Source organism: Eubalaena glacialis, chromosome 10 (genome assembly GCF_028564815.1).
Source record: "Eubalaena glacialis isolate mEubGla1 chromosome 10, mEubGla1.1.hap2.+ XY, whole genome shotgun sequence".
NCBI lineage: Eukaryota > Metazoa > Chordata > Mammalia > Artiodactyla > Balaenidae > Eubalaena > Eubalaena glacialis.
Window position 1 is genome coordinate 55,532,544 of NC_083725.1, and position 15,706 is coordinate 55,548,249.

At 38.4% G+C, this 15,706-nt stretch overlaps 1 protein-coding gene across 1 annotated transcript in view; it reads left to right on the forward strand.

Annotated features, from left to right (window-relative positions):
• The window catches only part of CTSC (cathepsin C), a 40,449-nt gene extending 33,447 nt beyond the window's left edge, over positions 1-7,002 (forward strand). Inside the window, exon 7 of the mRNA XM_061204047.1 lies at positions 6,056-7,002. Within this exon, the coding sequence (XP_061060030.1) occupies positions 6,056-6,558 (503 nt within the window). The 3' untranslated portion in view covers positions 6,559-7,002. The remainder of the gene's footprint in view (positions 1-6,055) is intronic.
• Positions 7,003-15,706: the final 8,704 nt, after the last annotated feature.

A 15,706-nucleotide genomic window follows, 5' to 3' on the forward strand; every position in this document is an offset into this window, starting at 1 on the left:
TTGGCAAAAATTAAAGACAAAGAAAAATTATTGAAAGCAGCGAGGGAAAAATGACAACATACAAGGGAACTCCCATAAGGTTAACAGCTGATTTCTCAGCAGAAACTTTACAAGCCAGAAGGGAGTGGCATGATATACTTAAAGTGATGAAAGGGAAGAACCTACAACCAAGATTACTCTACCCGGCAAGGATCTCATTCAGACTCGATGGAGAAATCAGAAGCTTTACATACAAGCAAAAGCTAAGAGAATTCAGCACCACCAAACCAGCTCTACAGCAAATGCTAAAGGAACTTCTCTAAGTGGGAAACACAAGAGAAGAAAAGGACCTACAAAAACAAACCCAAAACAATTAACAAAATGGTCATAGGAACATCAATATCGATAATTACCTTAAACGTGAATGGATTAAATGCTCCAACCAAAAGACAGAAGCTTGCTGAATGGATACAAAAACAAGATATATATATAAACACACACACATATATACCCATATATATGCGGTCTACAAGAGACCCACTTCAGACCTAGGGACACATACAGACTGAAAGTGAGGGGATGGAAAAAGATATTCCATACAAATGGAAATCAAAAGAAAGCTGGAGTAGCAATACTCATATCAGATAAAATAGACTTTAAAATAAAGAATGTTACAAGAGACAAGGAAGGACACTACATAATCATTAAGGGAACAATCCAAGAAGAAGATATAACAATTATAAATATATATGCACCCAACATAGGAGCACCACAATACATAGGCACCTGCTAACAGCTATAAAAGAGGAAATCGAGAGTAACACAATAATAGTGGGGGACTTTAACACCTCACTTAACACCAATGGACAGATCATCCAAACAAAAAATTAATAAGGAAACACAAACTTTAAATAACACAAGAGACCAGGTAGATTTAATTGATATTTATAGGACATTCCAACCAAAAACAGCAGATTACACTTTCTTCTCAAGTGCGCATGGAACATTCTCCAGGATAGATCACATCTGGGGTCACAAATCAAGCCTCAGTAAATTTAAGAAACTTGAAATCATGTCAAGCATCTTTTCTGACCACAATGCTATGAGATTAGAAATCAATTACAGGGAAAAAAGCGTAAAAAACACAAATACATGGAGGCTAAACAATACGTTACTACATAACCAAGAGATCACTGAAGAAATCAAAGAGGAAATCAAAAAATACCTAGAGACAAATGACAATGAAACGACTATCCAAAACCTATGGGATGCAGCAAAAGCAGTTCTAAGAGGGACGTTTATAGCTATACAAGCCTACCTCAAGAAACAAGAAAAATCTCAAACAAACAATCTAACCCTACACCTAAAGGAACTAGAGAAAGAAGAACAAACAAAACCCAAAGTTAGCAGAAGGAAAGAAATCATAAAGATCAGAGCAGAAATAAATGAAATAGAAACAAAGAAAACAATAGGAAAGATCAATAAAACTAAAAGTTGGTTCTTTAAGAAGATAAACAAAATTGATAAGCCATTAGCCAGACTCATCAAGAAAAAGAGGGAGAGGACTCAAATCAATAAAATTAGAAATGAAAAAGGAGAAGTTACAACAGAAACCGCAGAAATACAAAGCATCCTAAGAGACTACTACCAGCAACTCTATGCCAATAAAATGGACAACCTGGAAGAAATGGACAAATTCTTAGAAAGGTATAACCTTCCAAGACTGAACCAGGAAGAAATAGAAAATATGAACAAACCAATCACAAGTAATGAAATGGAAACTGTGATTAAAAATCTTCTAACAAACAAAAGTCCAGGACCAGATGGCTTCACAGGTGAATTCTATCAAACATTTAGAGAAGAGCTAACACCTATCCTTCTCAAACTCTTCCAAAAAATTGCAGAGGAAGGAACACTCCCAAACTCATTCCATGAGGCCACCATCACCCTTATACCAAAACCAGACAAAGATGTCACAAAGAAAGAAAACTACATGCCAATATCACTGATGAACATAGATGCAAAAATCCTCAACAAAATACTAGCAAACAGAATCCAACAACACATTAAAAGGGTCATACACCACGATCCAGTGGGATTTATCCCAGGGATGCAAAGATTCTTCAATATACGCAAATCAATCAATGTAATACACCATATTAACAAATTGAAGAATAAAAACCATATGATCATCTCAATAGATTCAGAACAAGCTTTTGACAAAATTCAACACCCATTTATGATCAAAACTCTCCAGAAAGTGGGCATAGAGGGAAACTACCTCAACATAATAAAGGCCATATACGACAAACCCACAGCAAACATCATTCTCAATGGTGAAAAACTGAAAGCATTTCCTCTAAGATCAGGAACGAGACAAGGATGTCCACTCTCACCACTATTATTCAACATAGTTTTGGAAGTTTTAGTCACAGCAATCAGAGAAGAAAAAGAAAAAGGAATCCAAATCACAAAGGAAGAAGTAAAGCTATCAGTGTTTGCAGGTGACATGATACCATACATAGAGAATCCTAAAGATGCCACCAGAAAACTACTAGAGCTAATCAGTGAATTTGGTAAAGTTGCAGGATACAAAATTAATGCACAGAAATCTCTTGCATTCCTATATGCTAATGATGAAAAATCTGAAAGAGAAATTAAGGAAACACTCCCATTTACCATTGCAACACAAAGAGTAAAATACCTAGGAATAAACCCTACCTAGGGAGACAAAAGACCTGTATGCAGAAAAGTATAAGACACTGATGAAAGAAATTAAAGATGATACCAACAGATGGAGAGATATACCATGTTCTCGGATTGGAAGAATCACTATTGTGAAAATGAGTATACTACTCAAAGCAATCTACAGATTCAGTGCAATCCCTATCAAATTACCAACGGCATTTTTCACAGAACTAGAACAAAAAACATTAAAATTTGTACAGAGACACAAAAGACCCCGAATAGGTAAAGCAGTCTTGAGGGAAAAAAGCAGAGCTGGAGGCATCAGACTCCCTGACATCAGACTATACAACAAAGCTACAGTAATCAAGACAAAATGGTACTGCCACAAAAACAGAAATATAGATCAATGGAACAAGATAGAAAGGCCAGAGATAAACCCAAGCACCTATGGTCAACTAATCTATGACAAAGGAGGCAAGGATATACAATGGAGAAAAGACAGTCTCTTCAATAAGTGGTGCTGGGAAAAGTGGACAGCTACATGTAAAAGAATGAAATTAGAACACTCCCTAATACCATACACAAAAATAAACTCAAAATGGATTAGAGACCTAAATGTAAGACCGGACACTATAAAACTCTTAGAGGAAAACATAGGAAGAACACTCTGACATAAATCACAGCAAGATCTTTTTTGATCCACCTCTTAGAGTAATAGAAATAAAAACAAAAATAAACAAATGGGACCTAAAGAAACTCTAAAAGCTTTTGCACAGCAAAGGAAACCATAAACAAGACGAAAAGATAATCCTCAGAATGGGAGAAAATATTTGCAAATGAATCAACGGACAAAGGATTAATCTCCAAAATACATAAACAACTCATGCAACTCAATATTAAAAAAGAAATTAACCCAATCAAAAAATGGGCAAAAGACCTAAATAGACATTTCTTCAAAGAAGACATACAGATGTCCAAGAGGCCCATGAAAAGCTGCTCAACATCACTAATTAGTAGAGAAATGCAAATCAAAACTACAGTGAGGTATCACCTCACACCAGTTAGAATGGGCATCAGAAAATCTACAAACAACAACTGCTGGAGAGGGTGTGGAGGAAAGGGAACCCTCTTGCACTGTTGGTGGGAATGTAAATTGATACAGCCACTATGGAGAACAGTATGGAGGTTCCTTAAAAAACTGAAAATAGAATTACCATATGATCCAACAATCCCACTACTGGGCATATACCCAGAGAAAACCATAATTCAAAAAGACACATGCACCCCAATGTTCATTGCAGCACTATTTACAATAGCCAGGTCATGGAAGCAACCTAAATGCCCATTGGCAGATGAATGGATAAAGAAGAAGTGGTACGTATATACAATGGAATATTACTCAGCCATAAAAAGGAACGAAATTGGGTCATTTGTTGAGACGTGGATGGATCTAGAGACTGTCATACAGAGTGAAGTAAGTCAGAAAGAGAAAAACAAATATCGTATATTAACGCATATATGTGGAACCTAGAAAAATGGTACAGATGAACCGTTTTGCAGGGCAGAAATTGAGACACAGATGTAGAGAACAAATGTATGGACACCAAGGGGGGTAAGCGGTGGAGGGTGGTGGTAGTGGTGTGACGAATTGGGAGATTGGGATTGACATGTATACACTGATGTGTATAAAATGGATGACTAATAAGAACCTGCTGTATAAAAAATAAATTAATTAAAATTTTAAAATTCAAAAAAAAAAACAAACCTGGGTGCAAGTTCTGGCCGTATCACTTATTATCAAGTGGTTTCTCATGGAATTCACTGCACCATCCAGCAAGATGTCAATAATTGCTGTATTTTGAGTAAGCACTGGCTCTTAGGAGCCTCTTACATGCATTACCCAACAGTGCTCAAACCCTGAAAAGAGTAGCTGTTATCCTATTTATAGACAAGGAACAATGAAGTTCTTCTATAGTATTTTGAAGGCCACTCAGCTTCTAAGCATGAATTTCAGTTCCAAATAAGGTCTCATTCTGAAACCTAATTCTTATTAAAATCATACGAAACTGGTTTCTCTCCAGAAGGATTTAAAAATTGTGTACGTAGGCTTCTAGAACAGGCTATACGTAAGGTGTGTAGAAAGCCCGGCTGACGTTGATTCAGGGAGAAACATTCTCATGTTAAAGTTTTCTGCTGTCAACCCCAGGTTTGGCCACTAGAGAGGTTCTCAGTTCACCAGTGAAACTGATGGTGAATGATTGTCAGTGAGCCTTTCATTCTTTCTGAAATACTTACTAAACTCTGACATTGTGACTTTTGGGCCCTGGGGACTCTGAAGTATCAAGAGAGTCCTCACCCTCATGAAGCTTACAGTTAAGTGAGGAAAACAGAAATTAAATAATTATAAGAACAATGAAGAAAAAGGGTTCTGGATGTGTATACAGGCGTACCTCATTTTATTGTGCTTCTCAGATACAGCATGTTTTTTTTTTTTTTTTTTTTTACAAATTGAAGGTTCGTGGCAAGCCTGCATCGAGCAAGTCTGTCAGTGCCATTTTTGCAACAGGATTTGCTCACTTCATGTCTCTTTATCACATTTTGGTAATTCTTGAAATATTTCCAACCCTCTGCCCAGCAAAAAGATTATAACTCATTGAATGCTCTGGTGATGGTTAGCGGTTTTTTTTTTGGCAATAAAGTATTTTAAAATTAAGGTGTGTGTACTGTTTTTTAGACAAAATGCACACTTAATAGACTACAGTAGACTGTAAACATAACTTTTTTATGCACTAGGAAACCAAAACATTTGTGTGACTTTATTGTGATATTTGCTTTATTGTGGCAGTCTGGAACTGAACCTGCAGTGTCTCTGAGATATGCCTGTAATAGGGCCAGGACTGGAGGAAGGATATGGGGACCTGATTTAGACTTTTCTGCAAGAGGTGGTCAGAGAAGACTTCCTTGAGGAAGTGTCTGGCTATTTAATAATGACAATAATAGCGAACTTTTATTGCTTTTACATGAAGTAATTAATTTAATCCTACAAGGAAGGTGCTATTGCTATCTATATTTTACAGATAAGTAAACAGAGGTACAGAGAAATTATCAGTTCTTAACCCAGTTTTGGATTGAACCTATATAGTCAGGCTTCAGAGCCTCCCACTTAACCACGAAGCTACCTTCCATATCAGGTGCCGAATAAATGTCTGTCAAATAGATGGCTGATGGATGGATGAATGAAGTGGTATTTAAGCTAAGGAACAACTTCTAGGGGTGACATAAAGAATAATTAATGGCGTAGAAAAGAAAAAATATGAAATGGGACAGTTTCTTTTGTACCCCTTTCTAATAGAGGGTAATAATAACTCTGTGTGTTCTTCATCCTCAGGCTGTGAAGGTGGCTTCCCATACCTCATCGCAGGAAAGTATGCCCAAGATTTTGGGCTGGTGGAAGAGGCCTGCTTCCCCTACACAGGCACAGATTCTCCATGCAAACTGAAAGAGGACTGCTTCCATTACTACTCCTCCGAGTACCACTATGTGGGAGGTTTCTATGGGGGCTGCAATGAAGCCCTGATGAAGCTTGAGCTGGTCCATCATGGGCCCGTGGCAGTTGCCTTTGAAGTCTACGATGACTTCTTCCACTACCACAAGGGGATCTACCACCACACTGGTCTGAGAGACCCTTTCAACCCCTTTGAGCTGACCAATCACGCTGTCCTGCTGGTGGGCTATGGCACTGACTTGGCCTCTGGACTGGATTATTGGATTGTTAAAAACAGCTGGGGCCCTGGCTGGGGTGAGGAAGGTTACTTCCGGATCCGCAGAGGAACCGATGAGTGTGCAATTGAAAGCATAGCAGTGGCGGCCACACCAATTCCTAAATTGTAGGGTGTACCTCCCAGCGTTTCATACTGACCACCATCAGTCGTGAAAGGAAATTGACTTATTCACAGACTAGAGACTTTTACCGTATTGCTACTGCAATGTCAAAAGGTTACAAATAGATTCCTATGAAGATTTGTGCCTTTAAAATTAAAACTGCCCTTGACTGTAATATACTTTACCATTGAACACCAGCCTGCTTTTTCCTAAGTATTCAGTGAAATGAGGTTTTTATGGATGATGGTGAACGATGAAGTAATGGATTTTGCTAATCATTTGTGATTCAGACAGATGCTGTATTCTTAAAAATCTGTGTGAACGCACAGGCTTATTTTTAAATTGTATAAATCATGAGAAAATATGGCAATGATTATTAAATTTAAAGATTTTTTGTAAGTATTCAGGTGATATGTATTATGAAATTTATGTATGTGCTTAAGAGAATTTTTAATCTTGACTCCAGTTGTATTTACTTGTCTCACTTATGTAAATACTTAAAAAAGGAAAATCATTTCAGGGTATTTCAACTAAAAACAAAATTATGAACGTTTACAGTAGGGGGTATACTCAGTTAATGTCTAGTGAACCCTGAAATTATCTCCTGGATATTTGATGAGACAGAGATTATAAAGAAAAGATACAGGAGTTTTGATAAGAGTCTGGTTATTGGTTAAACCTTCTTATGGTGTATCTTGCATTTGGAAGTATTGGTTAGCCTTCATTGGCTGAGCAGTAATAGCCTAATTAGTGGAATATTAGCAGTTTATATTTGGTCAGATCTTTGGGATCTCCAAGGGATATTTCACAGTGATATGAAATCTCCACACTGAGTAAACAGATAGGATCCATTAGAAATAATAGATTAGGCAAAATTAGGCAAATTAGAGCTCTGAACCATAAACAAGAACTACAAGGCTTTTAGAGCTGAAAGGGACCCTGGAGATGGTTCAGTGTAACTTCCTCTTAACCAGAAAAAGACACTGAGGCTTATACAGAGGGCAAGTGACTCATCCAAGGTCACACAGCTGGTAAATGATGAGTCTAGATTAGAACCTAGATTTTCTAAGTCTGGTTCTCCTTGAGTGACTTAGACACTGAACGTCTGCGCTTTCCAACAGAGTATCCAAAATCACCAGGGATACTAGATGCATAGTTGGAAATTTCACATTGACATGTTAAGTCTCAGAGTTTTGTCTTAAACCTCATGTACTTTTTGTATTGCAATTCACTACAATGACATTTTTACTCTTCTTAAACTGAAGGGTTATTCCAGGAGTTTGCCTCGTATTTAAAGTGTGGCTTCTTGGGCCTCCTGGTACATGGCTACTTACCTTTGACCTTTTTACCACATGATGACAAAGAAGCAGACACTCTGAATGGCAGGCATAGCCAGAGTCCTTATTATCTGGAAGGCCTCCAAGGAGGTATATTTTCTTTGTTACTGTTACTGGTGGGATGTAATAATTATAATCCTAATTTATGCCTAGCCTTGTTGCTACATGAAAGTGTAAATAGACTTTGAAATCAAGCAGGAATTTATTTTTCACTAAAATTTATAAAGATATACTGTCAGCTTAATAGCTAAGATTTTCTTTAACCCGTTAAGTGTGAGCTCATCCTCTGGTATTTACTTGGACAGCAGTCAGTTGACACATGTGAGAGCAAGTCCTGAAGGTGAAGAGCACCCATGCTTTTGCACAATTTCATGGGGGCCCTGGCTGAGCTCTGAAGGAAAACCATTGCTCGTATCATTCTTTAAATACTCTAGGAAATATTGAAGGACTAAATGATAGTTGTGAACTTAACTGGCACTGGGAAGCAGGTCTCACAAGCATGATTAGTTGAGGACAAACAATGGTTTGAAAAGGCCCTAAGTTTTCAGAGGTGCACGCAGGATTGCCCAGAGAGCTCAAGTTACACTGCCCTTCAACTTGCATTTTCTGCTGTTCGAGGTCTGCTTTTCCTATCGCTCTACAAGGGAAAGATCACCATTTCATCCACAGTGGTGGAATTCATTCAAGACATTGACTGAATCATGGTTCCATCATGGTTCCTTAAGCCATGTAATTAAACTGCTAAGCTATACAAAAAGCAAATTTCATTATCTGAAACTTGTTTGTATTGGTGCTAACAGAACATATCATCAAAGTCTGTTGAGAAATGAGCTCTGGAAAAAAATGGGTTGGGAACTCTGGCTAACCTCCCCAAACACATGCCCAGAAAAGCTACAGTAGTGATGTGCGTGGATGACACCATTGGCCACAAAGCAAAAAATAAGTTTAGCTGGGCCATTTAGCACAAGCATGGTCCTGACCCTGATGCCTCAGTGCCTGGGTAAGATTTCTTGCTCTGCCACACGAGCCATGAGAACTTGGGCAGTTTACTTAACCTATCAAGTGCTTCCATTTCCTCATCTGTAAACTGGGGATAATGGGATAAATATCTATCACTGTCTGAACTCTCCCTAAACTCTTGCTATTATAATAAAGGAACCAAAAGGGTTTACACTTTTGAATGACATTTATTTGGTTTAAGGTCAGGCCTTATTACCCCATCCCAAGTGGGGAAACTAAGGTAAATTCAGATATGAAGTTTCCCTGGCCATTCAAACTTGCTCACTGAACTCTGACTTCTAAACACTGACCTCAGGAACTGAATAGATTTGGATAGTAAGGGATATGTGTATCTACTTCACAGAGCTCTGAGGGTTAAACGCCTTCATCTATGGAAAGTAGGTACACCAGTGCTTGGAACGTAGTAAGGAGTATACAAATATTAGTTACTGTTGAAGTCATCTTTTTCCCAATTCAAACTGTAATCTTTTGCTATTAGGAAGCAGCTCAGATGTATTATATTAATAAACAAGCTCTACTCTGAGAGGGTACAGGAGGAGCTTTGGAGATTTTTTTTAAAGGGAGAAAAAACCAACAGAGGAACATGGCACAAAGAAACCCACGGAGAAAAATCTTCGAAAACGTTATGAATTAGGGAGATGATTTTGATTTTCTGGTACAGAGGTTTTTACAACCCGCACCACATCATTGCCTCTGCTGCTGCAATGTGTGGAAAGAATAAGTGTGAGAGGCGATCAGGTTTAGATTGCTACAGCAGAGATGAAAATCAGGCCCCAGCTGAGAGCGAGTAACTTTGAAGCAAAAAAAAAAGACTAAAGGTTAAGCTAAGGTTGTAACAATTTGGTTTTCCTAATCAGGATAAGCATAGCAGATTCACATAACAATAGAGCTGGTCATCTAGGCCACCTCTGTCATTAAAATAAAAATGGGTTCAGTGAGGTGAAATAACATGCCTGGGGTTCCGGCTAATAAAGATAAATCTAGACCCCAGTGCGTCAAGAACTTTCTACTGTACCTGCTGCCTCCCAATTAAGAAAAATGGAGAAAGAAAGATAAATGTTATGAGACAGCCTGACCTCGTACTGTAAAATCATTTCTAAGATCCTTTCCAGTTCTCAGAAATCCTATTCTGAACTCTTGGTGGCAAGTGCTCTAAGCTCTAAATCCATGTGTGGTGGTTTCGGAGGTTTAATCTAACAGTTTTCCTCTAAATATAGTGATGTTAATATTTATATTTCTTAACTGTAATAAAGATTTATTTTTGGCCTAAAGTTAAGTAGAAACTTCCGGACCAAGATGGGAGAGCTTTAGACATAACAAATTCTTCAGTTCTGATGGGAAGTGCATGCACTGGAAATTGTACGTTGGTTGTGCGTTAGTTAGCCACTAGGCCTTAATTTCATTAGCTGTAAAATACTGACTTCATTGAATTGTAGTTCTGATTGAAAGTGGATTTGCCTAAAGTCGCCTGGACCGTAAAATAGTTGAATCCTCAGCATACATTAGGACTGCCCTGCACAATGTCCTCTTGATGACAGCAGACCAAAATTGCAGGAGATAAACTAGCCCTTGGACAGAACATGCAACACATGCCTTTGTTGGTGTCTTTATTTCTCCCTTCAGAAGTCCATTTATCAAGATCCCTTTTCCCCACATGCCTTTGAAGAGCTAGCAGAAGTAAGAAATTTAACCTCTCCTTTTCCGATTTTGAGGATGTGATGCTGATACACTCTGATTTTGAACTTTTGGTCCTAAAAGGCAATTTATAGAATTGAAATTCAATTCTATAGGTAGTTAAATAAGGAAAGACTGTGATAAACTCCAACCCCCCCAAGTTGAGGGGAAAAAAGCAGACTTGTTTCTTCCTCTAATGCAAAAGGTCTAAAGTGATTGAAATCCTAGCAAATCAATTGAAAAGAAGTAACTTGGAGAAACAGCCTTCCCCTGGGGAAATGAGGAAAATGCCAGGAAGCCAAGGCTGTGCATTAAAGTAATGATTGAGATGATTTGTTTTTTTCTTGTAATGTATTTTCTGCAGCTTCAAAAGTATTGAATAGTTTCAAGTGAAGATAAATGATAGAAAATGAATACTTTTAGTATCATATTTTTATACCCCCCATTCTCTCATTTTTGGGGTTTCTGGAGAGCTAAAAGAAAAGCCTGTTTTCCCTGTAGATAACTATTCCTATGTCACCATAAGAAATGCACAGTATTCCCAAGAGACACAATCCCAGTTCTGCAGACTAAAATTCAGTGGAGTAACAAGGATGGGTCTATGGAGAGAAAGTAAACAAAATAGTGCTGAAGATATCATGAACTCAGATATTTTTGATCCTCCAGTGTTTGTTATTTAGACCTTAGTCCAGCTATTGAACAGAGATCTCTAGTCTTCAGTGTTCACTTGTTAAAAGGTGATGCCAAGGGCAGCGTGGCCAAAGCCAGGGCTGGAGACACGGACACAGCCAGAGCGGGGCGCCCGTGTTGGGAGGCGAGTGGTGGCCGAAGTCTGTCTATGGATTTTGAGCATCTGAGGGTGATCTCTGAATTTAAGCATTCCTTGCTGCTCCCTCACCCTTAAGGAAAAAAAAAAAAAAGTTTCAAAGAAGTTGTGAGTGTTTATATATTACCTGCCTTGTAAAAAAAGGTTTACAATGGTAAAGGTGCCGTACAAAACAAGTTAGAAATAAGTGAGCGAACTGAAGCAAAAAGAAGATAAAGGTAAAAAAATAGGATGTGGCCATGAATAAAGTCTGCACAGAGTCTAGCACATAACCTGATACATGAGGATCGTGCTTCAACAGTAGGTCTGAACCAGAAGTGATTTTTGTCCCTCATGGGACATCCGGCAATGTCTGTAGACATTTGGGTTGTCACACTGGGGGAGGAGATGCACTCCACCATGAAGAATTATCCAGCGCCAAATGTCAACAGTGCCAAGGTGGAGAAAGTCTGCACTACGACATGCCAACTCCTTTATGCTTTCTTCCCCGCCACCAAATGAATGTGATGGACTTTGGAGGAGAGAGAGAACTCTGAGGGTATCTCGGAAGCTTCCAGAACTTGAGCTGAACTTTGAAGAATCAAGAGGAGTAGTAAAAGGCAGGGAAGGCCCACGGAGTGGGGGCACATTGAAGTTGTGAGACAAGAGCACTGCCCCTCAGTTTCAAGACAACAGGCTGAGCCCATTCTGTAGTAGCCCCACCCAACAGGAACCCAGTGATAAGTTCCAATAGGAACTTATTAAATATATAGTCTTAACTTACAATAAGAATGGGGCTCATTGACGGATCAGAAATTGGATGAATCCTTATTTTAAAAAAGGAGGAGGGCAGCAAATGGGAAGGTAGGATCATAATTGGAGGCCCACGTGTGTGAGAAAATTCTGCCATAGAAGATGAACACACCATCTCAACCCACCAAACATTTGATCAAGATAAGGATAAAAAGAAGAGAGGTTGTAGTATTTTTGCTTACAAAGAGCATTTACTTGGGATTTGAACCCAGGTCTCTACGTTGTAGAACCACGGCTCTTAACTACTCTATACTTCCTCCCTCAAGATGTCCTTCCTGTGTTTCTCCTTGTGGTGTGTTGATTTTTCAGGTCCTGGTCCGTTTTATTCTTCTTTGTCATTTTGTAGGTAAATATTATACTTGCTCATGCCCTGAGAGATGCCTTCATCTTAAACCAGGATGAATAAAAATGAAGGGTGGTCTCAGAGACAGAGGTTAAGTTAGGAGAGGAACGGTGAGAAAGGAATGACATACTCTATCTTAAACATGTTGCATTTCAGCTGACCACTGCAAAAGCAGGGAAAGCTTTTCTTTCAACAAGTGTCTCACCAGAAATGTGATAGCTATTCTCAGGAAGGATTTGGCAAACCTAATATTTAGCAGATTTGCAACAATAACTCTAAGCTCAAATGGAAGATATTTTCTGGCAGTGCATCCAGCCCTCCAAGGGAGGGTGGATTCTTTTACTGGGAGCGTTATGGCAAGGAAGGTATTAAGGACAGTAACTTCTTTCCAATATAAAATTAATTAATTAATTAAAGAAGAAAGATGACTGAGGTCTTCTCTGCTGTATTCCATGTACCTCGGGATGTTGGTAGAAAAGGTATCAATGCAGGATGGGTTCACAGAACACATTTGGGTTCACAGAAAGTTTAAAGTCAATCTGGGCACTCAAGGATTTCTTTCTATATATTTGAACTGCCTACCTGTTGGGATTTTAAAGTTTGGGATAATAAAAAATAAATTAAAAAAGAGATGGCGCCTGCAATTTTTGCATAAATTTTTACTGAATTCAGCTCAGAGCCCTTCAGCATGAAGAGTGCTGGCTTTGGCAATCATCCAGAAAACACCCCTTAGGAGAAGCCTCTCTGTTTTTGTTTTGTAGCAACTTTGCACAATTAATGACAGCATTATTTACAGTTACAAGAAGTTGGAAACAACCTAGTGGTCCAAGAAATAGGAAATATGTCATTTATAGTACACAAGCTTGACAATATATTATACAGTATTAAAAATAACTATGCCTCCAATATAACAACATTAAGAAATGTTTATGTTATAATACATAAAAAATGATACCGTGTTTTGTTACATAAAAAGCAAATGGACATGTAAGCACCTTCAAAAGGGCAGGAGGATTATGAATGGATAAAGTTATTCCCGTTATTGGTTTTGTTATAACAGCTATGTTATAAATAACAGAAAATGTAACCAAAATTTGCATGGCCAAGAAGCCCTCATCACATAAATACGCTCAAGTCTCTCTCCCCTCATAAAAAGCCACCAACTTTTCATCCTACAGCAAATATCACATTATTTTTTCCTTCTTTCAACAGCTAAGCTTCTTCAAGGAAGCTTTTTTTTACCTTCTTGCTTTGTGTTTTCTCCTTAATGTCATGAAATCTGTCTTCCACCAGGTCACGTCATTGAAGTTGTTCACATCAAGGTAAGCAAAAAAACACCTTGTTACTAAAAGCAGTTTTCAGTCTTTTTCTCAGCATTTGATATTTGGTCATGCCTTCCTTAACCTTGCACCTCTCAGCTTTCAGATCTCTATTTCTTTGCAGTTCCCTTTTCAGATTCCTGGTCCTCCGCCCATTCCCTAATTTTACTATTCCTCCAGCTTCTATACAATCCTCTTTCCCCGTCACTATATATTATCTCAAGTTGAGCTTTTTCACAGTCAGTATATATTATCTATGTGCTGGTGAATCCCAAATCTAGCCTCCATCTCCAGAGCTCATGTATTAGTTATCTAATTGTGGCATAACACAATACCCAAAGACCCAGTGGTTTAAACTAACACACATTTGTTATCTTATAATTGCTGTGGGTCTGGAATCCGGGTGCAGTTTCACTGGATTCTGTGCTTCATGGGCCTCTCACAAGGCTGCAATCAAGGTGTCAGCCTATGGTCTTCAGTCTCATCTGAAGGTTCACCTGGGGAAGGCTCACCCAGAAATTGTAGGCAGTATTCAGTTCCTTGCAGATTCTTGGATTAAAGGCCTCAGTTTCTTGCTGGCTGCTGACCAGAGGCTACCCTCAGTGCCTTGCCATATGGGCTTCTCCAATATGATAGCTTGTTCATCTAAGTGTGCAAGCTATGATAGCAATAGAGGAAGTGTACTAACAAGATAGGATTCAAAATCTTTGTAACCTAATCATGGAAGAGATATCTCCTCAATGTTCCCACATTCTATTGGTCAGAAGCAAATTACTCAAGGACAGAGTATTACAGAAAGCCTGAATACCAAGAGATGGAGATCATTGGGGCCATGATAATGATGCCTACCATAACTTTAAACCAGATATCTCCCTTCCTACTTGTACCTAGATTTACAAGTCCCATTAGCCAGTGCAAAATGCACAAATCTGAGTACATCTTTGTCCCATCCCTGAAGCAAGCTCATTTCCATTCTTTTAGTTATTGGCAGCCTCATTCACCCAGTTTCCAAAATCAGAAACCTAGGTATTTCATTGATTTATTCCTCTTCCTCACCCACGATGCTCGATTAGTCGTGACCTCCTACCAATTCTAATTTCTAAATACCTGTTAAATCTGTCTCTCCACACATCTGCCTTAAACTATCATGATCTGTAAACTGTGTCACTGGTATATCCTCCTAACATACCTTTCTACTTCCAGCCTTGCTCTCTCCAATCCTCACCACAGCCAAGTTGACAATGTCACATCTCTGTTTAGAATCTTTAATGGCTTCCCATAGCTCAGGAATATTTCAAGGTGGACAGGCTAGTAACATAAAAATGCACATTCAATAAACCTGTGATTTTCATAATGCAGACTACAGAAATTTAAACTCAGCAAAATCTTCTGGGCTGGTAGGGATACACAGAAGTTGAATGACAAATATTATGAGGAAAATAGTTTTCCATTTGAAACTCCTAAGTAGGATGCAAGTGGTTTAGTGTGGTATATCAAATATGGGAGATGTAAGGTCAAAACAGTTGTATCTGTCTGTAGTAACTGCCATCAATTTTTCTTTAAAATGTTATCTTTTTGGAAGCCAGAATTCCTTGAAGATATTTTCTATCAAATAACAAAGTTCAACCATATAACTTTCCAGGTATTTTCATTTATTAAAAGTTTCACAACAGTTCTCAGAAACTCAGACCTATTTATTTCAACATTTTAATCTCTCAGAGTCTTTGCTAGCTCACAGGATGACAATATAAGAACAGGAAAATGTTCCTGTGCAGTCTTGGCAAAGGCAAGGACCTGCACGTACCAGATCAGAAGTCTAATTCCTCCCCAGATCATATTCGATTAT